Source organism: Toxotes jaculatrix, chromosome 23 (genome assembly GCF_017976425.1).
Source record: "Toxotes jaculatrix isolate fToxJac2 chromosome 23, fToxJac2.pri, whole genome shotgun sequence".
In the NCBI taxonomy this organism is placed as follows: domain Eukaryota; kingdom Metazoa; phylum Chordata; class Actinopteri; family Toxotidae; genus Toxotes; species Toxotes jaculatrix.
In genome coordinates this window covers 14,238,865-14,261,749 of record NC_054416.1, presented here as the reverse complement: position 1 = coordinate 14,261,749, position 22,885 = coordinate 14,238,865, and the positions used below count along the sequence as shown (strand labels likewise).

Sequence of the window (22,885 nt, the reverse complement as noted above, 5' to 3'; positions counted from 1 at the left end):
AGCTCGCTAGCGCGTGATCTGAGTCCTCTGGAGGACACAGATCATGCACAGCTTTTTCTGAACTAGAGACCGAGCCGTGGATGTCACTTTGTCCTGGGCCAGATATGGCAAAGCCAGAGGGCAACGCAGCCAATAAGCTGATGTGAGCGAAGTGATTGTTTGATTTTGCACTGAGCGGGTAGAAGGGGGGAAACCCCCCCCCCCCCCCGGGAACTAGAAATATAACACAAAGCGCACAAAATGTTTCTATTCAGTGTTGCTACAGGCGTAAAGCTCAATGTCTGAGTTCGTATTGAACAGATCCTTGAAATCTAGAGGTCACACAGGCAAAAGAAAAAGAGAGGTAGTTATTATAGTGCAACAACCCTTCTCCAAGGCAGTAGAAAGATTCAGTGTACAACTGAAGCTAATAAACATGGCTGCAAAGAAGGAGTTAGTTCAAACTAATCCACTAGTTGTTGAACTGTATGAAACGCATCTTGTTTCGTGCAGTATTTCCTGTGAGAGGGAGCATGATGTCATCACGCTGCTGTAGCAATAAACAAGCGATGTATTCACACAAGTTGTGTTTGCACAAGAGTTGAAATAAATCTATTTTGGGGGACTATGAATGGCTAATGTTAAACATTAGAAATCTCTTTACACTTCACGCAGAGCTGTTACTGTTTCAATAAAGTTCCCCCTATTCAACAATCTAAAATATTCAATAGGATCTTTGGATGTGAGTAAATGGCAACCGATTTGAAAATGGAAATGCAAGTGGCGCCCCTGCCATGCATTATTCATTCTGCATCATCTTCCTAACTTTATGCAGATTGATAAGCAATAATTCATACGCATCAGAGCAGAGGGAGGCAGTGCAGCGTTTCTGATATTTAACCACCCACAACTTACATCATGCTATCTATCCCCCCGAACGACACCAGACAACATACCTTCCCAGAGAGTTTCAGCATGCAACGATTTGCATGTTTGGAATTAAAGCAGAGCTGCAGCTGATTTTGTGTATCAAGCTATGAGTTAAGAGTCTCATGTGGCAGTTTGGGTGTTTGCCTGATGCTGAAGTTTTTGGAAGAGATTTTGGTTTTGGTCTCTGCACAGCCACATAAAAAAAAAAATAAATAAATAAATCTGTCAAACACGTGCAACACGTGCATTAATAAGTTTTAAAGGTGTCAGTAGATGTATTTTTGAACTTTACAAAGAAGCCAGGCTAGCAGTTTCCCCCTGCTTCCAGTCTTTATGCTAAGCTAGGCTAACCGCATCCTGTCTCCATCTTCATACTTAACACTTAAATATGCTTAAATAAACTTTTTTAAAAATGCTATATTACCCTCATGCTTGTAATGGACATGTGAACATAATTAATTAACACTACAAATAATTAATACTCCTTTTATACACAGCTCTTACAGCTTATTTCACACTTTCTGCATCTAACGAGTTTGGCTCCATTTGGAAACAAAACCCGAATTTAGCATCAGACTAATCCATGCCTTGTTTTGTTGAAAGCCAAGAGGCGTCAAGTTAAATGCCTCGACCGGATGACAGTTGATTTTGACTTCAAAATAAAGTCAAAGTCATTTTTCAGAGGGCTTAAATAAAACGGGTAGCGTGTAATTAAACAACAGGACATGTTAATTCTGCAATTGATGGTATTTTTTTTAGCTTTCTGATAATCAGGCCAGGAAACAGGTGTTTACCCTCTTTGGCTTTTTGTAGTAAGGTTAAAGAGAACCCAACAACAGCAGAACCGCAGACTGTGAAGCTTCACATTTACTTTGTGTACACAAAAACTGTTGACTTTATGCCTGAATAAAAAAAGCCTGTGTCTAGCGATCTTACTTTTAGTTCTTCTGTTCATGTTTTTCCTGATTTCCTGAAAAGTCTGCACTTTTTAAATTCCGAAGCTGTGAAGTCTGCGCTTTGACACTTTGCTACCGAGCAGCTTTATATTCATGGGCTGTATATTTTATTGGAAAAAGAAACTTGAAGGCTGATGAATAAACAAAATAAAGAAAAATGCCGATGCCGACATTCTATATGCTAGAATGCAGAATACAATTATTATTATGACACAAATAACAAATTTTTACAGCATTTGCATTTTAAGAAAGGATTTGTTTCTAAATATTTCATGCAAAAAGTCCACTTGACTCCAGCTGTGTATACCTGCGCTACCCTGTATGGAATTCTGTCAGCCAGCAGAAGCTGGTCTCTGTTCATGTTGATATAAACCTGATATAAACTTATATTTATAAGCAACATTTCTAAATTAAGCATTAATTTCACATGATCGTCTAAATGCTAAAATGTTGACTGTTCACTGCTCTTTGTTGTGGCCTCCTCGTGTTTTAAGACATACTTGTATTTTGATAGTACAGAAAGGAAGTGGCGGATTTTAGCCCGGGTTTGACGCTCGGAGGAGTCGGAGACGGAGGCAGAGTTGAACGACGGCGAGGAAAGGGAGGACGGTCGGCGGTACCGAGGGTCACAGGGATGTACAGTAAACACAGGCAGAAAAATGCCCAAATATCACCGGCAAAATGTGGACGTTTGCTCCTTTGTCTTTCTTTTTTGCTGCTGAACGGCGCTCTGGAAACAGCCAGCGGAGACACCGGAAAAGAAGGTAAAGAAAGGAGCTGGCATGGTGTTGAACTTCTTTATGATATCTACCAGTTGCGTGTTGAAACATTGGCGCACAATAGATAGTAGAATATGAAGAGACAGTGTCATTTAATATATTGTCATTCAATATATTGTGTTTTAGGTTAAGCTGGAAATGTGCTGTTGTGCTAGTACTAAAACTTTTCTTGGAGTAATTAACGGTTACATGGAGTAGACGGCTGCGCGTGCCAAATTCCATTTAAATATCTGGCAGTTTAATTCCTCTTTGCTTACCAGTCATAAGCGTAAGGGAAAACATGACCTACAAGACCTTTTCTTCAGTAGCTTGGACTCATTTTAACAGAATTCCGAATGCTGCCTCTATAACGTTTAGATATAACTACTGAATAACAGTGTTGTACATCTCTACTTTCATTACCGTGTGGGGTTACTTTTACATCTGTCCCCTCCTCAGATTGGTTGGGGCTTGGTTTGAGGGGGCAAATGAGGTGAAACGTTTCTAAAAGTTGTCATTATTGAGTTGTGCCTCTCATGCCGAAATTAACGGAAGGTACTAGTTTTACCAAGAACAAACAGTCATGTATTTTTTAATGTGTTTTATTTCTCTGTGTGCGAGGGAGTATTAAACTGAAGGATTTTTCAAACGTGTTTCGGTCGAGCGTATCTTCGATGGCAAGCACGTATCGGCGCGAGCGGCTCTGTTAACAAACATCTTTTCAAAAAAACAAACAGACAAACTCATTTATAATAGAAGTCCCCCCCCCCAGTTTCATGTAGCTTAAGGTCAGTCGTTTAAAATGTATTCAGGTCTGACGACTAATTCCTGTAGTGTCAATGTTAGATTTTTTTCCAAGCAAACTATAGAATCAGCCCTGTTCTCTTTGTGTGTTGTCCATAAAAGGCAGGAGTTCAGAGAAAAGCTGGAAAGTACAGCAGAGCGGTACAGTAGAGGAGCCCAGACCTTAGCCACTTATGTCACAGAAAATGTATTTTTATGGACTTTTTCGAAACAATGTAAAAACCCTTTGTTCTTTAATGTAAATGGAGCATCTTGGCTTGGAGCCCTGGCAGACATCTGGGTATGAAATGGCACGAAATGAACTAAAAAAACTTGAATTGAACGTGTTGAACACCTCCCTTCCCTCAGCCAGCCGGAGGAAGGTCGAGCTGTGTGACAGTGGTATGAAGATGCATCAGGCTGTGGAGTCATGTGGGCTGAGCTACCCCCTCAGGGCAAAGCCAGACTCAAACAAAAAACCCCATTCAAAAACCATGTTTCGAGTTAATGTAGTTAACCACCCGTGTGTGTGTGTCTGTGTGTGTGTGTGTTTGACTTCTGGACAGACTTTGGTTGAGTGTTCAGGGAGAGAACACAAATGTGGTTTACGTTAAAATATCCTGTAATTGATTTAGTATATTTGAAGGTGCAGTTAGTGACAGCCGTGGACAGTTGTTAACATTGTTTTGTGATAGTCAGCGTGTACAATGAAAACACGCGCACACTGTGTGCGCGTGTTCGACGGGGTCGTCTTTCTCGCCTCACCTCAGCGGAAGGTCAGAGGTCAGAGCTTACAGAGCTGGCACAGGCTCAGTAATGTGCCTCCCAAACGCTGAAACGATACGGTCGGTGTGAGTTGTATGTTTTATTTCGACGCAGGCAGTCGGTTAACTAAATAAGAAAATAATTTTTGACAGTCCCTGAATAGCTGAAGTCATTTATTACTCAGAAATGTCAAGTGCCTTCACCTGTTCCAGCTCCTCAAACATGAGGATTTGCTGCTTTTTTGGATCACTGTATTTAGAATATTAATCAGTAATGGAAATAACTGTAAGCTGCAGCTCTGCTTTATCGTCTCCTCTTCAGCTCCAGGAGAGGAAACAATGGCCAACCTCCCTTGTGACCAGAGCCAGACCCATACTGGCTTTTTGAGGCTGTTATTGATATTCAGAGTAAAATCAGATAACTATGTATCAGTAAATCTTATTTTTTCGTAACATAAAGACAGATCAGATATATTATTATTATTATTATTATTATGTAAAATTGTGTCTGTAGCACAAACAAAAAGTGTTAATAAATATATATTTGGGAAATGTAATTTCAATATAAGCTCATACACTTGAGCACGCTTGTTAATAGGCTACAGCTTCATGGTTGTAATGGGAGAGGAAGGCAGTGCAGAGTGTATTATGCAAAATGTCATTTCAGTCTCATTCCTCTTGTGCTCAGGTAGCTTACTGTATGGTCCCCTGAGCACAACTTTTTTTTTTTTTTTTTTTTTATAACGAACAGCAGAGGATTTGATAGTTCAGGGTAATTCCAGGATAAAAACATTTTTATCTGCTGTTGGGCTCCCGTGCATCGTAATAAATGGAAGCTGAGATCAGATGTAGTCGATGGTGAGTTTTTAGGACCCGCTGCCTCCAGATTCTGGCTTAATTATCTCATTATGTTGCGCTAACAAATGGTGCCCGTGCATAGATTTTTTAAGCCTGCTATGTGGAGCTAACGATATAACGGCAGGGTTGCTCTGACATATCAAACATTGTTTTCTTGTGAGGACTACTTAAACGTGCCAGTGTGTCATTATTTTGAGATAATTGTGGTTTGTCCAAGTCATCTTCATCAGTCATTCCTCTCAACTTTGAGAGTTAAAGAAGCGCACCAGAGGAGATCAGAAATTCGGAATTATAAAGGAAGGAATAGTACACCTGTGCTAAAAAAGACCTTTGCATCATGACGATCCAATGCTCTTCTAAGTGATGACAAACACACATTTATATGATGATGAAAAATGGCTGCCATAAGTATGTCACATATGGACGATAAAAATCTGTATGATGTGAGACCAAAACAGAGCTGAAAGGCCTCCAAATAAATTAGCTGTGTCTGCTGGACACCTCAACTGTATGCTAACATGATTGTAACAACTTTATCAGAGGATAAAAGGTCAAATGCCTCGCCTGTTGTGCTGCCCTCAAGTGGCCAAAAATTAGCTTTGACAACCAATCTGTCTGTGTATCAAAAAAAATTGAAACCAGATCTGCATCAAATCTCGGTGACGTCATCTTAAAAGGTTAGCGAACCTTCCTGCAGATGTAAAGGTGAGACTTGTAAGTGTACTTTCTCGTTGTTGGCAGTGTGTGAGCGAAAAGAAAAGTTTCTGCAGGCACACACTGACCAGTAATCCACTCATGCTGATCCAGGGGTTCTAACTCCTCTTGCATTCAGTACGTGGATGAGTACTGAGCAAAGATAGCTGAGAGGAGGATTGACTCAAGGACTCTTAAAAAAAAAAAACATCACTATTCACATTTTGTTCCTCTCTCTAAGGCTTTAGCTAATGTATTTTAAAATCTGGAACTTTCTGATCTTATCAAGCACATCTCTGTGACTCTCACAGAAACTGAGCTCATACAAAATTCCCATTTCTTTGTGGCAGCCCACCGCTTTTCTTTGTGCGTGGCTGCGTTTTGGTCAAGCACGCGCTGACTACTCCTGCCTCGCCCACAAATTATCCAGCTACCGACGCATTTTCTTTTTGAAACGTTTTACAGAAGCCATCTCTTGCCGCGAGGTAAACACTGCACATCTCAGCGGGAAGCGTGGTTTTACCCCCGCGGAGCTGACGAGAGTTTTAATTCACTTTGAGTGTTCATTTTGGCCCCGGTTAGACAAATGTGTGGGTGCTGTTTGAGTTCATCTTGAGTGGCATTCTCAAGTCAGTCACAGGCGCAGCCTGAGAGGATTTTGCATCCGTGCAAATCCAGTGACGTCGTAAATGCATACCATGAAAGATTCAGACCAGGTGGCTCTGTGCGATGGTCCTGACACCACAACCTCATCTCGGGGACCCTTTAGACTGAGCTGCTGTTCGTGACCTGATGCTGTGACGCTGTCGTTTGGCGTCACGACCGTGTTATATGATGTGATTAACAGCTACGTCATGATCCTGATGCCATCCATAGTGTGTGTGATTTCTTTCCCTGTTCCCAGCATGCTCTGCACCCTTCCTCGGTCGCTCTCCTTGTCAGTTTTCTCACACGCTTTCAGTCTCAGACACGTCACCGGGAGGCTGAAAAAGCCCTCCAAACTCCTAATGCACTTTTTGCTCTGCCGGGGATTCAAATAAACTCTGTGCTCAGCAGTTTTCTCCACAATATCTGCCTGCAACACGGCCCATTTACTCAGGCACAGAGCTGCAGCCTGCCCAGGAGCCTGTGCTCCACATGCTTTTGCAATGCAAGGCCTGTTCTCAGAGCCCAGAGGAATCTGTATGGGATGATTTGAGAGCTCTTGAAAGCGTGGGCTGTTATTTTCAAGGGGGGGGGCGGTGGCGCTGAAGCGGGGACTGGCTGCGCAGTCTGCAGAACTGTTGTGTCCCGACCTCTAAACAGGCAAACTTTCATTAGCAACACGTTCCCTCGACAATGCCCGGCTCACCTTTTTTTTTCCCACACCGCCTCATTTTCCAACCGCAAAAACACCACGCCGGCGTGACGGAGAGAGGTCGCACCCCTCCGGAGAATATTCTGTTTGAAATCTAACAAGATTGCGTGGTTGTTATTTGCGAACACCCACGGCAAATACTGCGCGAGGTCCCTTTTTGGTCTGCTGTGTGTGGGCTTCTTGTAGTCATTATTCATTTTCCAAGTGTTATGTTTGTGATTTGCGGGTCTGCGGCGTGTAGGTGAGGGGCTGCCAGAGAGCGCCGGGGTTTTTTTTTTTTTTGTGAGAGCTTCGTATTACAATCTAATGCTATCAGTCTCCGCGCCAGGATTGGAGTGTAATGTAGTTCTGCAACAACATGTGAAGTTTGTAACCCCTTTTATGATGAACTGAGAAAAGAGCCGCTCTTACACAACGGATGACTGAGCTGCCTCTTCAGAGCAAGTGTCAGATGCTATTTAAATTATTACATAATAGAAAAAAGGATATCAAAGTCGTTCAGTTTCATAGCTCTATCTAGTAAACAGTTCCCTAAGTGTTTTTTTTGCAGTGAGTGTCGCATATAAAACAGTTTTTTAAATATTAATTTCAGATGTTTTTTTAAAGAGGAACTTGACACAGTTTTCAGTTTGTAAAGGCTTATATATAGTATTATAGTATTTATCGCAATGGCTTTTTTTTTTCCAGATAAAATTGAGTAAATGTGTCATCAATGCAGTTTATATCTGAAAACAGAAAAATCCAAGTAGAATTTACTGTGTGTTGTGGTCACTCAGAACTCACAGAGACCTAGTTACATACGTAACTCTTGTGTGGAGCTGTACTGTAAAGAGAACCATCCCCGGATTTTACATTGAGGTGATGTGTTCAACAGAAAACCGCGTTAAGCTGCACTTTAAATGTCAGACCAGGCTGATAGACTGACGTGCTCTTAATCAAGACGCCTACTGTAGATGTGGCAATTAAGTTTGTAAGGTGGGTTAGAAAAGTCACGTGCACATCCACAAAACCTCTTTGTCAGGTTGGTTGGGACAATACATATGATCTTTTTTTTTTCTTTTTAGACAGAATAAGTGGAGTTTTTTTTCATCTCATCTTTTTCTCATCTCATGTACAGTTTAATACAATTTTCGTGGGTTTGCCTTTAAATTCAGTAAAAGCCCCTCAGCTCACATCGGTCACCTCAGACATGGAATCACCTCTGAGCAGAGTGCATTCCCTGACACTTCATGCGGTGGAAGCGATCCTTCCCTCCTGCAGACGTGAGTGGTTTGATTATATCTTCCTCCCTGATGCATGCATGTGATGACAACATCAGCGAAGCCGTAGCTCAGCACAGAGGAATGCTGTTTGCGTCCTGTTGTCTGGTTGTGTGTAGTTACAAATTTAGGTGAAAGCCTGCTGATTTAGATTTTGGGAAGAGTCAGGAGACTCTCTGAATCAGGACCTCCAATATTCATCTTCATATTTATGAAGCATTTCTGCCTTCTCAGCCATCAGAGACTGAGACTTGAGAAACTTGAGACTTCGCTTGAGACGCAACATCCTGGTTCAGGACATCTGTTGGGTCGTCTCACTTAGTGATGAAGACAAGCAAGAACCCACAGTTATGTATATGTAAATGTTACAGCTTTACCTCACAGGAAATAGCAGGGGAATAATTGGCCATGTATCACAGGATCTGGTTATTATTCTGTCTCACGCTTGCATTGTAAAGGCACCAGGCATGAGCGAAGGTGAACAGAGCCTCTAACAATCATCGGTGTAGAGATAGGGAACCACTCTCCCCTTTGAGAGCACTCAGACTGATGGGATCATCACTTCAGTCCTGTGGGAAAAACTAGGAGAGAGGAGAGAGAGAGGGGGGGGACTCCTTCACAGGGCGTCTCATTAAGACGGGGGGACGAGCTTAGGAATACTTGAACTGAGGGGGAGAGAGTGATAAAGAGTGAGGTTGGGAGATGAAGTCTGTGGGGATTTAGGATATAGGAAATATAAGAGTAAGCTGTTTATTGGGGGGGATTGGGCTGCACACTCCCAACACTTATATGGAGAGCACTAGCTACTGCCAGCATCTGTCACACAGCCCCACAGGATACTTTTAAATCTAGTGTCCTTTGATTAAGCTCTGCAGTTGTTACTTTGCTGCACTCACACATGGATTGTAGTTAAATGTCCTGCTCTTGCCCTGATTAAACCCTTGTGTTCCTAATTCCTGGGTTCTAAAAAGGTGTAGGTCCACTGATAGTTTGGGAAGGTCCCATCCACTGTGGGAGACGCTACCCACTGAAAACTAGCAATGTATCAGTCTTTCTCAGAGGTGGGGACTGATAAACCACCCACTTCCTCCTCCACCTTTAAGTCCTTTGTCTTGTAAAACTGAGACATACTGTTGGACAGACTCATAAGACCAAATATCTCATCTTTGTTTGGTTTGTCCACATGTTTTTAATGAATTGTCTTGTCCTGGATCCTCATGACCGACACACTATAAATGGAGCGAGTGCGAGTTTGTAGAGGAGACGGCATAAAGACAGGAGCAACGACCTTTGCTAAGACATTTAAGACTGTCCCACTTTATGTATGCGCTCCTCAAGGGTGCTCCCCTCTCATCTATGTGGACTTGACAGCAGTCTATTGCCTGAGATCATGTCCGCGCATGTTCTGCCAGTAGCAAAGAAAAGTGGAACATTATGGGGAGAGCGCTACAGACAGCAGGCACCCAGGACTTGCAGGAGTGTCCCATTACTTGCTTTAAAATCTGGCATCCTCATTGACAGGCGCAGCGTAGGTCAGCGCCTTTAAGGCCACAGGAGTACTGACTTGTTGGTGTTTATTCTCAGTGATGTAGCACCCAGTGCCCTAACATCAGTGCAGAAGGAATGATGTGGTCAAACTATATCAGTTCTTTCTTTTTCCTTTTTTTCTTCTTTTTTTTTTTAAGCAAAATCTGTAAGTTCAGTTTGGCTCTGGTGGTTTTAAACTCTCTTCAACGCAAGTTGAAGCTGCCTCAAACCCAGTGTGCTTTTGGACCCCCCCCCCCCCCCCCCCCTCAGATAGAAAGTGAACAACATACAGTACAGTCTTTAATATGAATTTTTTATGATGAAATCACAGACAGAGACAGAGTGCATTGTTACTGAGGTGCCCAGCAAAGTGAATGTGAGCGTGTTGCTCTTTGGAATAGTTAAACAGTCCCTCTGCTTTTACATTAGAATGGTGCTTGTAGAAAACATCCTTATGATAGCATAAGTGATGTAGACAGAGAACTATTGATTTGTATGGTGCTCTTACAGTTTGATGTGGGCTGCAGTGGCATAATAGTACCTTATTCTGTACTCTGTCACTGTATGTCCCACCCCGGTCCATGCAGGGGGACAATTGACACGCTTGTGAGACATGGAAGAGTTGCAAGGTGTATAATGATTGGATAATGACTCCTGGAGTTTCAGTCAAAGGCAGTGAGAGTATAAATTAAGCTTGCAGTGAGTTCTTACCTGGATTTAAGTTAAAGTCGGGACTAGAAGTTTTTCATCTTCCTGTTTTGAGGCATTTCATTTACAGTACGTGTGTAGGTGAGAAATACAAAAGTCTGGGCCTCGCGTGGGTGAAGCTTCTCTTAAGTGTGGAGAAAAAGGAGGCCGGCAGGAGAGTGGAGGTGAAAATAATACATGAAACTTTTAGCAAGATCGACATCTCAACCGTCATAAATCAAACAGACGAATTTGAGACGAATTTAGAGGAGTTTAGAGGACTATCATTGGCAGCCGTAACGAGAATAGTCTGCTGCTTTCATTAATCCTGATATTAAAGCCTAATCATCCTGATCCTAATCAACCAGCTGAGTATCACGGCTTCTTTTTTTTTTTTTCTGGCTCTCATTGTGTTTATGGCTTTTAGATATCTCGCCTTTTAGATGAGTATTCATGCACACTGATAATGTATAATTCATGAGGGTAATTCAAACGCTGAAGTTTGGTCAGTAATAACAGAATCCACTAAAAAGCAGAGTTAGACTTCTGTGAAAACGAATTTAAATATCTGTTTCAAACATCAGATATAAAGACACACATAAGGTGAATGGCACAGCGATGTTATGAAAGACTTGGACAGTAGCTAGACGGATAGCTAGGACAGGAGGGATGAGACACCCGGTGAGAAAGGTGGCTACACCACTCGTCACACTGCTGCCCACTGTGACTGCTTTATGTTTGTACTGCAGAGGAGTTGTGAATACATTTAAATAAGTTTTCTCAGTGTACAGTTTTAGTTTGGTGGGGGGGGGATGCTGACATCTAACTTTCTCTTTGTGTTGCCGTCCTACAAACTTTGCACCACCATACCCAGTTTCTACAAAAAGTCCCCGAAGTGGGTTAAAGAAGAAGAAGAAAAAGAAAAAAAAAAACAAACAAAAGAAATATTAACCATTCACATTCAGTCTGGCTACAGATGACAAGGAAAGCTGATGCTGTGCCATCTCAGTTCTCTGAAGCTCCACACTGGGCATGAACCACAGGGGAGAAAAGAAGAAGAAGAAGAAGAAGAAGAAGAAGAAGAAGAAGAGGCTCTTCAGTAAGACTGGGCATGCATTGATATGGAACAGTAAAACAGTATCAGTGCAAAGAGGCCAGAGCTGTCATTACAGGCAGCGTCTCTCATCAGAGAAAACACTGGGATAGATGGTAATAGGCCAGACAGAGGTGGGTTTGAATCCGATAACGTAAGGCAGCTGATTGCCCCCCCCCCCACCCACCCCTCCCCATCCTGCCATTGAAATTACCCACTTTATCTCTTCCCCTTTTCTGTCTCCTTCCAAAGCACCTCTCCGTTCACCTTTACAAAGTGAATCCTCACAGTCATTCCTCAAGAAGATAAAGTATTTGCCGTGTATTATTCCTCCTTTCTCTGCCCACCCCCTCTCCCACGTCCTGCCTCTCTCTATCTTCCAGCTGCTGGAGTAGCTGTCAGATATAGATCACACCTTTCATTGTCCAGCACCCCCCCACCACCCCCCCACCCCCCAAACCCAGGCACCCTGCAGTTATATCTCACTGGGCAAGTGCCGGACGTGATCTTGAATCCTCCTGCTTTCTCTCTTGATGTTGGCCGAGAGTCCCCTAAGGGTCCACGGACGGGAAAGAGAGAGAGTAAATAAAAAGATGAATACAATGAATATAAGAGGTGTGCGCATGAGGCATGGAGAAGGACGGGGCGTCAGTCCTTGAATGACTGAACAAAGAGAATGTAAAACAAGGACAGATTGTTTGGACAGGATGGGTTCATACAGCCTGAATATACACTGGCAGTAATGGAAATTATAGCACTTGAACAGTATGGCTGTTTCAGGGCTGATACCAATTAGACTGCACCTGCCAGCGGGTTATATTCTGTGCTGGCATTTTCTGTCCTCATACATTTTTAGAGATGGTGGTAGTAGTGTGACTGTTTTTTTTTTTTAATTTACACTCACTTTAACATGGCTGATAAGGCTGGAAAACAAACTTTTGTCCTTAGCTTTGCATCCATCTCATTCTAAAATCTGAGCCTTAACCCCCAGTAAAATTAGGGTTAATGGAACTGGAGCATTTTGATCCAAAGTAAATAAATAAATAGTTTATAGACGTTGTTGACAGCATATTTTATTGATTTTCCAGAATAGCAAGGACTTGGAAAGGACACTCGCTGAAAAGATATATTGCTGTTTGATTTTTTTTAATTTAAAGTTTTAAATACACCATAAATGAACTTCTGTTCTTCACCAGCTGTGTTGTGATATAGGCCCGAAACCTCAGATAGACAGATGTGAGAAAACCTTGACAGATAAAACCAAAAGTTTCACCACTACTGGAGGTAAAGCGAGAGAAGAAATGTGTCCGTGCAAATTTGGCGAAACAGCTGCTTCGCTGCCAAACCGATTCGTTCGTTGATTTGCAAGTGTGAGAGAGAGGCTGTCAGAGTGGAGCAGCAGAGCAGTCCAGGCTGCACCAGCTGCTCTGTCAGCCCATTTCATGCTCCCTAAAACTAGACGTTACACGCAACAGCCGGCGCTGTCCAGGTCCATTCGGTCAGTACAAAGCAATGATGGGAAGCTTTCTCCTCAGGGAGTGGAGCGCTGCAGGAATGACCTTTGTTATTGGTGAATGCCTTACAAGCCCAAACTGTTGTTTTTCTGTGGTCTGGACAATGTAAGTTTAAAAACACAACTTGTCCCTCACAGTATTCGTGAGCATTAGCATGCAGCTATGTTAATGAATTGAATTTAGCCCATTTAGAGCTAAAGCATTACAATTAGAGATAGAAATTTGGAGATGGAAATGGCTTCCAAATATTTTTATGTTCTCTCGTCTGGTTTGGCCTCTGAATTAGGGACAACCAGATTGAAAGAATGTGAAAGCCTCAGTATAGAAATAATGGCCTTCAAAGAATTGTTGCATTATTAGAAGTGTCACCATTTTCTCACAGGTCTCTGAGGTGTCTCATCTACCAGAGGTGGAAAAAAATCCATAAATTCCACAATTATGAATTAATAAGAAAATGTGCTGTGACCATCTACAGCAGTGAAAGCACATGTCATCTCTCCTCTGTCCTGACCCTTGGTTTTATGTATATATTTGCTGCTGTTCTCTCATGTTCTACTGTACTTACCTCTCTTCTGTTCTCTATAAGGCATGTTCTTATCTATATTATCTATATTATATATTTCTTTAGTGCTGCAATGACCCACTTTTCTCATGGGGGTCATTAAAGTTTCATTTCATCTAATTTTAAAATTAGAGCTTCCATTCTTCTGCCTCTGAGTGAAAAACTCTGTATGCATTATGTAGTATACTCCAGTGGATAAATCACAGAACTACCTTGTCTACTTAAGAACACCAAAGACAAGACACATTATCCCCCAGGCGATTCATTAGTTCAAATCTTTTGGCTGTATTTGTTAAAATAGGGAGAAAAGCTCCTTGAAGAATCACTAAACCTTGATTTGACATTAGTAAGGAAATAAAAACATTCTACATTTTGTGGATTATTTTCCACTTTGCTTTTTTTTTTTGTTCCCCCCCCCAAAAATGCTAAATTTCAAATCATCTCATCTAATTGCACGGAATTAAAGTAGCCTACAGAGAGCGAAATGCCTCCTGATGAACAAAGAGCACGCTGCGTCATAGCATCTCAAATCACGGGCTTGCATGGAATTTACATCATTTTCTTATCATTTCATTCATGAGCCTTAATGGAAATAAATTGTGGCATAGCAGGGACAAATTACCTGACGCAGAGAGAGAAAGCAGTTTTTATTTTGTTTTTGAAATAGTTCATTTCACAGAGAAGAGGCAGGGAAATGTGGGGACAGACAGACGAGGTCATGGCCGACTGATGTTGGATTCTAAAACCTGATACACGTCGGCCATTTTTTAGCTTAACCTTAATACACAAATATTTAATAAGGAAAACCTGGAATAAAGAATTGTAACCAAGATACAATATGTCTCTTCATGTAATCCCAGAAACTCGTTGTGCAGAAAAGTTCACGGACGCGTTGTGGCGCCGGCCGAGCTGTTTGTCGGACAGGTGAATTCTGGGAGTCACAGTGCAGAAACACTACCGCATTGAGTGCTGTATGGTAAGATGGAGAAGGAGGAGTTAGGGGACCGTCGTTTCTCTTCTTGGCTTCAGTTCAGAATGGCTGTGAAATAGCAAAAGAGGTTGTGCCTAGTTAGTGGCACACTTTCCTTAACGGCTCCCCGAAGCCCAATGTAGATTACATCATGGAGTACAATTTCTCTGAGCCCTCCGGTTTTGTCAATGTTTTGACTTTAAACTGGTTTCCAAGCAGTGCTCCACTTCTAAATGTGGATTTTAAATCCAGGAAAGTGGGCTGCTGTGCTTCGGGCGGGGGTGGGGGGGGGGGGGGGGGGGGGGCTGCGAGAGGCCAAGCTTCACCTTTTTACCCCCCTTCCATCATGAGATTTTTCATGAAGTTACCGACTTGTAGAGAGAGCTGGAAAACTCACTGTATGGAGTATAACACCTTCTTAAACATAAATGGATTTTCTTTGGACCCAGGGGCAGCCATTTTTTTTTTTTTTTTTTTTTTTTTAAGAAGACACGTTGAACTGACTCTCTTCTCAAACTTTGTCCAACTCATCATTCTCCTGCCTCAAAGTGGTCGAAGAGGTCAGGATGCTGTGAAACTTTGAAGCTGCCGGCAGCCGCCGCTTTCCACGCAGCCAGATGTAAAACTATCCAGCTGTATTAACAGAGCCGTAACAGGAGACGAGACGGAGAGGAGGGTGAGGAACATGACATGAGAAAACATGAAAAGAAGCATTTAAAGGCTCATTTACCAAAAGGGAGCTCTATCTCTGCTTCTGACTGTGAACGGATGCCCCGAGGTCGGATGAGATGGTGTATCCAATGAGCTCTCTGCTAAACTGGGGAATGAGGTTTAGGATCTCGGTTAGAGGAGCGGACCCTCTCATTCTTTTCGCCTTTCCTTATCCTCTTCCATCCGCACGTCCATGTCTTCGTCCACCCGTCCATCCACCTCTGCCTTATTTTTCCGCTGCAGAATTAGGAAGGAGGCTGGTTTATCCAGCACACACACAGTCACACACATAGTCACACAAAGTGATTTTGTAATTGAAAAGCTTCACTGGAGACTTTGTTGGAAGTGTTGCAGCCAGAAGAAGTGAGGTGAAGACACAGCAGTGATTTGTTTACTTGGAGGTTGTATATCACATCTACCTGCCCTTCATTAAGCACCGCACGGCGTAGTCGATCATTCAGTGGGAGCTGTGGAAGCGATGCAGTGATGCCAGAGGCTCCAGACCGATGTGTCATTTGTTGATTTTGGCAGTGAAAGAATATTGAAATACAGACGCTTGTGTTTTCTGGGCCACGTTTCGGCCACTACCTCAAACTGTTGATGTGAAATGGTCTGAAGCTGGGAAAGGTTTTAAAGTGTGTCAAATGCTTCAGGTGGCTTAGCTTGGACTCTTTATTTCCAGGATCCGGTATAACATGTACTGAATACTCCACAGTACAAATACAAGTACAATACAAACCACAGTGTTTAAACAAAGCTCCTTTTTTCCTTGTTTCAGATCAATACTATATATATGCCATTAGAATACTTGTATAAGCTCAAAGTGGACACTGCAATAACTGTCATTTTCCATGTGAATTCAAGTGGATTGAGTGGGCATCTGTGTTCTTAAGGCTACATGCGGAGGTGGGAGGGTGGGGGGGGGGCTTTGGGGGAGGATTGCATTTGTGGGAGAAGAGTGGAGCTCTGCTGGAGATAAGTACGTTTACAAATGGTGAAATTCCATTAAGTTGTTATAGCTGCGCTGTGAGCAACCGCAATCAGAGCTTGTAATGTTCTGGATAACTCAAGTGCGCAGGAACAGGATGGGGAGAGGTCTCGCTCACCATGGTGACATGTTGGGAAACGGAGTTCACAGCAAATCTGGTGGCCAGGTTACCCACGATGCAGCCCGACCGCCGACGGTCTGGTCAGAGATAGGGATGTTATATCCGTTATATATACTATATAAAATCTTTGGAAGGTGGTGACAGTGGCGAAGTTAAAAATAAAAAGGAAATGTCAAATATGTTGCTGTTTTGTTTTTTTTTTTCATTGCTCCTGTGCTGTTTGTTTTGCTGACAAAAAAAAAAAAAAAAAAAAAAAAAGCACAGGAAAAAAAAAAAAAATCCAGATCTGGATGTAGAAGCCTTTTTTATTGAATGAGCAGCTGGCAGGCAGGCGGCGGCTAATCTCTGTGGCTAAGTCAACACCTTCTGTGGCTGCTTTATGATAAGACCCTTTTGGTTGTTTGCTAGTGGATAAGATTATTGTGAAGCGGTAGCAGGACTTGTTGAGTTTGCATTAACAGTAGCAGTTGCTGTAGTAGTAGTAGCAACAGTAGTAACACAACAGAGGGCTTCCATCACAGCTCAACACCATTCCACTCTGCTCCACTCATTATTTTTTTCTTGCCCCCTTTTCTGAAAATCTCAAATGTCAGAGAAATGCCCCCCCACCCCCGCCCCCCGCTACACTCCTCCCTGTCTGTAACAATTCCAGGCCAAGTGCTGCTGACATTTTATGGATTCCTTTCAGTGTTATCAGCGATTAATGGTGACCTTTGCTTTGCGTGGGGTGGGGGGGTGAAGCATTTGATCTTCCTGAACTTGAGGAGAACAGGCTATGGACATTTAAAAGTCGAATTCACCTCAGGTTGCCGTTTTGACATCGAGCGCGTATCACGGCAGGTTCTCAGGCCTACCACGCTCCCCGCGTGGAGCCTTTGTGAAGGTGTTATTTAGCCATGCAGATCCCACAGCGTGGTCGATGACGATGAGACAGCTTAATGTGTTACTGTCCAAACAGAGACCATGGCAGAAGCCTGTGGTGACCTGTGTGGCTCCCTTACTGGGCGCTATTGTTAACGCATTGCGATGGACTTTCCCAATGGGCTCTTAGCCCACTTTAGATGCTAGCTAAAAGAGTAAATGGCTAAGAGAGCAGCCGTGCTCAGTAGGGAGTTCAGTTGTGTGTTCTCCGATGTGGAGACATTGACTGTCAGAGCCACTTAATTGTGTCCAGTATGGACATATTCAACCAATAGAGTCAATAAACATGAAGGAGCATTTTGAACGATAATGCTCCACCACCACTGGACTAAGGTGTAAATGTAGGAGGAGACTATGCTGAAAAATAAATGTGGTTTTCTGAACTTGACTCCGAGGCTACGAACTAATCAGTCAGCCATGTTTGTAGTCTCTTCTCTTCATTAGCTCTGGGAAGGTCAATTCAGACGGTTTATTCTGGACGTTTCCTGTTGACTCCTGCTTTAAAAACCTACTCTGTTATTCTTTTGGTAAACACGGAAAGGATCTTTACAAAAGGTTGTTTTGCTGCCTGCTTTTAAACGCAACATCCCGAGAAGTGTTTTTGTCAATTTGAAGTGAGCTCATGATTCACTCCAGCTTAATCTAGTCATCCTGTTGAGATCCTTGCTCAGTGAAAATGGGAGCCATTAGTCCACTGAACTGCACTGCTGCATGCTGAAACACACAGCCTGAGAAAATCCTCCTCCTCCAGTGATTGTGGCATATTTATCTCGTTTTTTAATTAGCTTTTATGAAGATAGATAGTTGGTGATAGGCTACTGTCATGTGCAGGCATGATGACAACAATGAAAAAAAAAAAAACAGTAGGAGCCAGATCAGTGTTTGAAATACAGGGGAGCATAAGGGAGCTTAACTGTCCTGAAAAGGGACCTGAGGCCACCCAGAAGCAATGAAATGTAGAGTTTTTATTTTATACTCATCGTTTAGCCGTCTGGACCACAACTCCACTGTTTTTTGGTCACTCTCACTGGCATCATTTAGACTTATGGACTTATGATGGACACAAACACCTCTCCAAATATTAATATTGCTGATCTGCAACTGCTGGGTGTGGAAATAATCTCACCATAGCAACTAAAAGGTGTTGCATTCACAACTTTTCTCTGCTGCAATTTTATCTGTAAAATTAAGCTTCTTTTCTGTTCTTTACAGAACAGGAACAGGTCTAACACAGCTATTACTTTCTCTAATTTAAGAAGCTGGAACTGGAAAACGTTTGGCATTTTTGTCAAGATTTTTGCTCCAAAAAAAAAAAAAATTAAATAACTGATTATCAAAATAGCTGTCGACAGTTTTTCTGATTGCTTTAGCTTTAAACAGGTCCAGAGGATGGGATGGATAAATGCAGGGCTGGAAATCAGGCTTGTGCATGTGTGTCGACATTTGTGATGACTGAGATTTGATTTGCGATTTAAGACTGGAGGTCCAGGCTAACTTTAGCCTGGTGTCAGACGTGCATCCACTCAGAAGGGGAACAGCTATCATGTAGTGCCTGAATAGTTTCACTTCCATTGTGACCCTGTTTGCTTTATTCTCAGTACCATAATGACGCTACACCGTACGGCCTACCTTGTTGATTTCCCTCCTCTTTCTAACCTCTCATCTGTGAGTGTTTCCCATCTGTGTTGACCTCCCGTCACATGTGACATTACCCGTCTATGCAAGCAGCCCCATGTCTTATTAATCACCCCTTCTGCTTTGTGTCCTCCAGGGCTGCGGAGGGGAAGGACGGTCACGGCGAAGTGGCTTTCTCAAGGACGGATCAAGAGGGAGGCTGAAACCTTGACGCAGGTCAGAAATCTCATCAACCTTTCTCTGACCTTTGTTTCCACCACATCAAAAGCAAAAGCTTAAATACTATAACTGCCCTGCCTTTGGTCAGGGGGGTAACTGCTATGATTAAACCCATATATCCTGCTGGTTACAAGAAGGAAGAGTCTAAAATCTGTTTTTGGAACCCGAGAGCCTGCAGTGCTTATTACATCCAACAAGTTTAAAGTGTTTCCTATTGATAGAGCCTCTCCAGTGGTGGCACCTATGGTGTGAAGGTCATGGGGGCATAGAAATCATTTATCACTTACTAAAGTGAGTCTTGTTATGGGCATAAATAATGAAAAACAAGTGTCTAATTACACCATCTCTTAGAATGTGTATGGCTTTGGTGGCTTAAATTATTAATCATCGCAGACGACCTTTGTTGCAAGATGCTTTTTTTTTTTTTCTTGTCCCAGCCCACCTCAGTCACGGTCTGGTTTTATGGCCGAATGGAGGACATCTGTTCTTGTGGTTCTGTACTTGTATCCTAAGGGTATGCTTGACTCTGTGGGGTGATTATTGATATGGAAGGTTGCCCCCACAGACCGCACCCCCCCGTCCTCCACTGCCTCCTCCCTGGTCCTCCACACGCAGGTGGGAGGCGGTGTGCCCTTTAGAAAAATGATGAGAAGGGTAGGGGATCTAGCAGCCAGCGTTGCTAATTCACCAGCAGCAGTCAGAAGAAGCAGGAAGTTTTAACTTAGCGCAGCATGTTTCAAAGAGATTAACAACAGGACTTTTACAGTGGAAGGCTTAGTTTGTAAAACTGTCTGTGAAGTGCAGCAGCACCTTGGAAAATAGTGAAGGTGGAGCTGCTTCAGCACAGTCTGGTCAGTGTAGCACAGTCCTGACAGTGACGTGACATCATGGGGCTGCATGATGAGACGTATTTGTTTGTGTAATGCACGCACAAAATTGTTGCTTCAGAGGGTCAAAATTTGCCAAACCTGTGACACTGCTCAATAATGAAGTTTAAAAAACGTCAGAGTAATTAGCTTTGTGTTTTTTTGTTTTGTTTTTTAATCCCTGTCTTATTAAGAAACTGTGGACTGGAAGACACATAGGGTTAAAGTGACATGTACAGTCAGTGCTGTCCATGTAGTGGATGCAGGTCGGTGGTATGGGCTGTGTGGTGGGGGTTGAGTTGGCCCGGGTGCTCCAGTTTGGGCGGGGGGGGGGGGGGATTGACGGGTGCTGGCATGGACATGTAAGCTGTTGAGGATCCTCACAGCTTGAGGGAGGAGGTTGCTGTGGAGCCTGATGGTAGGAGGGTGGGGGGGGGGGTTTGCATTATGCCAGGCCTCGCGGGTGCACCATGCTTCATAGGTGTGTCTTGCAGGAAAGAGGGGTACAAGGTCGGATTAGGGATTAGGGTCCTCTCCTGCCCTCCTCTCTCCTTCAGTACATACTTTCCAGAGACCTCTTTGAATAAGATTAGCTTCTCCTTCCTAATTGTTGAGACAAATGTCTGAAGCATTTGGAGCAGATGTACAGATGGATAACTGTGGTTGAAAAGCTTGTGTCCAGAGCTGAGAGACTGGCAACTCGTTACGTCAGTGATATCTGTTATTGTTGACATGGAGTTGGCGGGGCCTTGTCCAGCTAAGCATCGGAAACATGGCTCAGTGCCTTGCTGTACAGATGTCCCCCGCTTGGCCTAATGGTTTGCCTTGGTAAGAGAGGACAAGTTGGGGCGGGGTTGGAGAGGGAACGGAGAGACTGTAGCCAAAGCTGTAGGCATGACACCCTGAGAGCAGCCGCCGGTCTCATCCGGTCAGCTCCCCCGACGGGTACCATGTAATTGACGGCGATCACTCGAGGCGTCTGACTGCCTCTTGTGCATCTTAATGCTCGCAATAATGGGGAAAGTGGAGCCCTGCTGAGAGACATAACCACGCAGGATGATTCAGACCCATACATCCATCTGCATACCAGAGCCCTCACGCTAACCGGCGTGCTAACCAGCGAATATTGATGCTCGGCGGGTCAGTGCCAGCAGTAGAGGAAATGAAGAGGATAGTGTTAGTACAGCAGAAATCAATGGGATTAGAAAAGCAATGAGGAAGCGAGGTTGAGGATTACAGGTTGGTTGATGGTGGGACTTCTCCTTTGCATGATGAGAATGTTTTAACATCTACACGACTGAATAATGTCTGATCATCTGTTGGCTTAGAGGAAGATCTGAATTGAAAACTTGTGAACCCCGCCCCTCCAGTTTGGGGTTCCGATCTTACTAATTGCATGTCCGGAAAGCAAATGATCAAAAAGTTGTGACAGAGTCATTAACGGGACATCTGTTCTGGTCGCATTCGCCTTCTTTCATACCTTCATCCTTTTATTTCCCCCCCCCCCCCTGCACGACAGAAGCTGCTCAGTGTCAGGGGTTTCATCTGTCATCATTTGTCGGTGTAGCTTTATACTCTGTCTCATGTCCTTCAATTATTTGTCGGGAGAGTTCAAAGACTCACTGTGGCCTCTGTCCTCCTCTGCCTCATTTTTTATCTCCCGCTCCTCTCACAGCCGTACGCCGCCTTCCCACCTGCCCCGCATCTTTGCTTCCTTCTTCTCCCCGGCGATTAGATTATCGCTCACCTCGCGAGCCTCCTGGAGATGTCAGTGACATTCACATTGGCAAGATTAGGGAGTGCACATATGGATCAAGGCCTTGTGTGGGCACTGCGAGGAGGAGGAGGAGGAGGGGGGGGGGGGGGTTGTCTATAGTAGCCTTTGTGCAGAGGAGCTTTTGCATGCACACCAAGTCACACTGACGATGCTCGCTAGGATTCAGCTGATATGATTTTAGAAAGCTGCCCATTGAAACCCAGTCAATTAAAATCCAAGAAAGAAATTGTTTCCTTTGAATCAATTAAAGCTAAAGGCTTCCATTAGATAACTGGGTTAGTATTGATTAGCTCCTGGTTGATATATGTCACCAATCAGCTGGCATTATTTTGATTGTATTTCCCTGGCCTGTATCCAGCCACATTTGTAAGGGAAGTTTCACAGCTGTCAAATGAAGATGTTAAAAGTTAAAGTTGCATTTGAAAGCCCCAAAGCTACCAAAGGAGTAAAAGTGCACCAAAGGAGATGGCAGAGTCTGAGGAGTGTGCACGCATGCATTTCTGCATGTTTAATATATCGTTTCAGCAAACATTTCTTTGACCCTGCATGCTCTTTCACTGTCCCTAGGTTGTTTTGGCTTTTTTTTCCTTTTTTTTTAAACCTATATTTATTCAGGAAGGTCAGCTGAACCCATGTGCAACATATATGGCAGCTTCACATCCCAACAGGCAAAAAGGAAATGCATTTTGAATATTTCCTGTCTCTGGCCACAGTTTATCACAGTACTCCTTGCCGTTAAGCCATAATGGATTTTTGCCTCGTACAGAGTGAAACACATTTGAAGACATCTGTTCTCAACAGGTGGTTTTGAAGGCGAAGGTCGTCATTTGGGATGATTATTGTATGTCACCTCGGTCGTCCCCCACCAGAACGTTTTTCCTCCTTCAGATTAGAAATAGCTCTGAGCAGTCATTCAGCTGCTTTCCTTGTTCTTGAAATAAAAGATTTTCAGTTGGC

At 43.3% G+C, this 22,885-nt stretch overlaps 1 protein-coding gene across 2 annotated transcripts in view; it reads left to right on the top strand.

Annotated features, from left to right (window-relative positions):
- The first annotated feature begins 2,450 nt into the window (after window positions 1–2,450).
- The window catches only part of adam19a (ADAM metallopeptidase domain 19a), a 103,495-nt gene continuing 83,060 nt past the window's right edge, over window positions 2,451–22,885 (top strand). For both annotated transcript variants that reach the window (XM_041031213.1, XM_041031212.1), the window contains exons 1-2: window positions 2,451–2,629; window positions 19,203–19,282. In XM_041031213.1, the coding sequence (XP_040887147.1) occupies window positions 2,500–2,629; window positions 19,203–19,282 (210 nt within the window). In that variant the 5' untranslated portion in view covers window positions 2,451–2,499. The remainder of the gene's footprint in view (window positions 2,630–19,202; window positions 19,283–22,885) is intronic.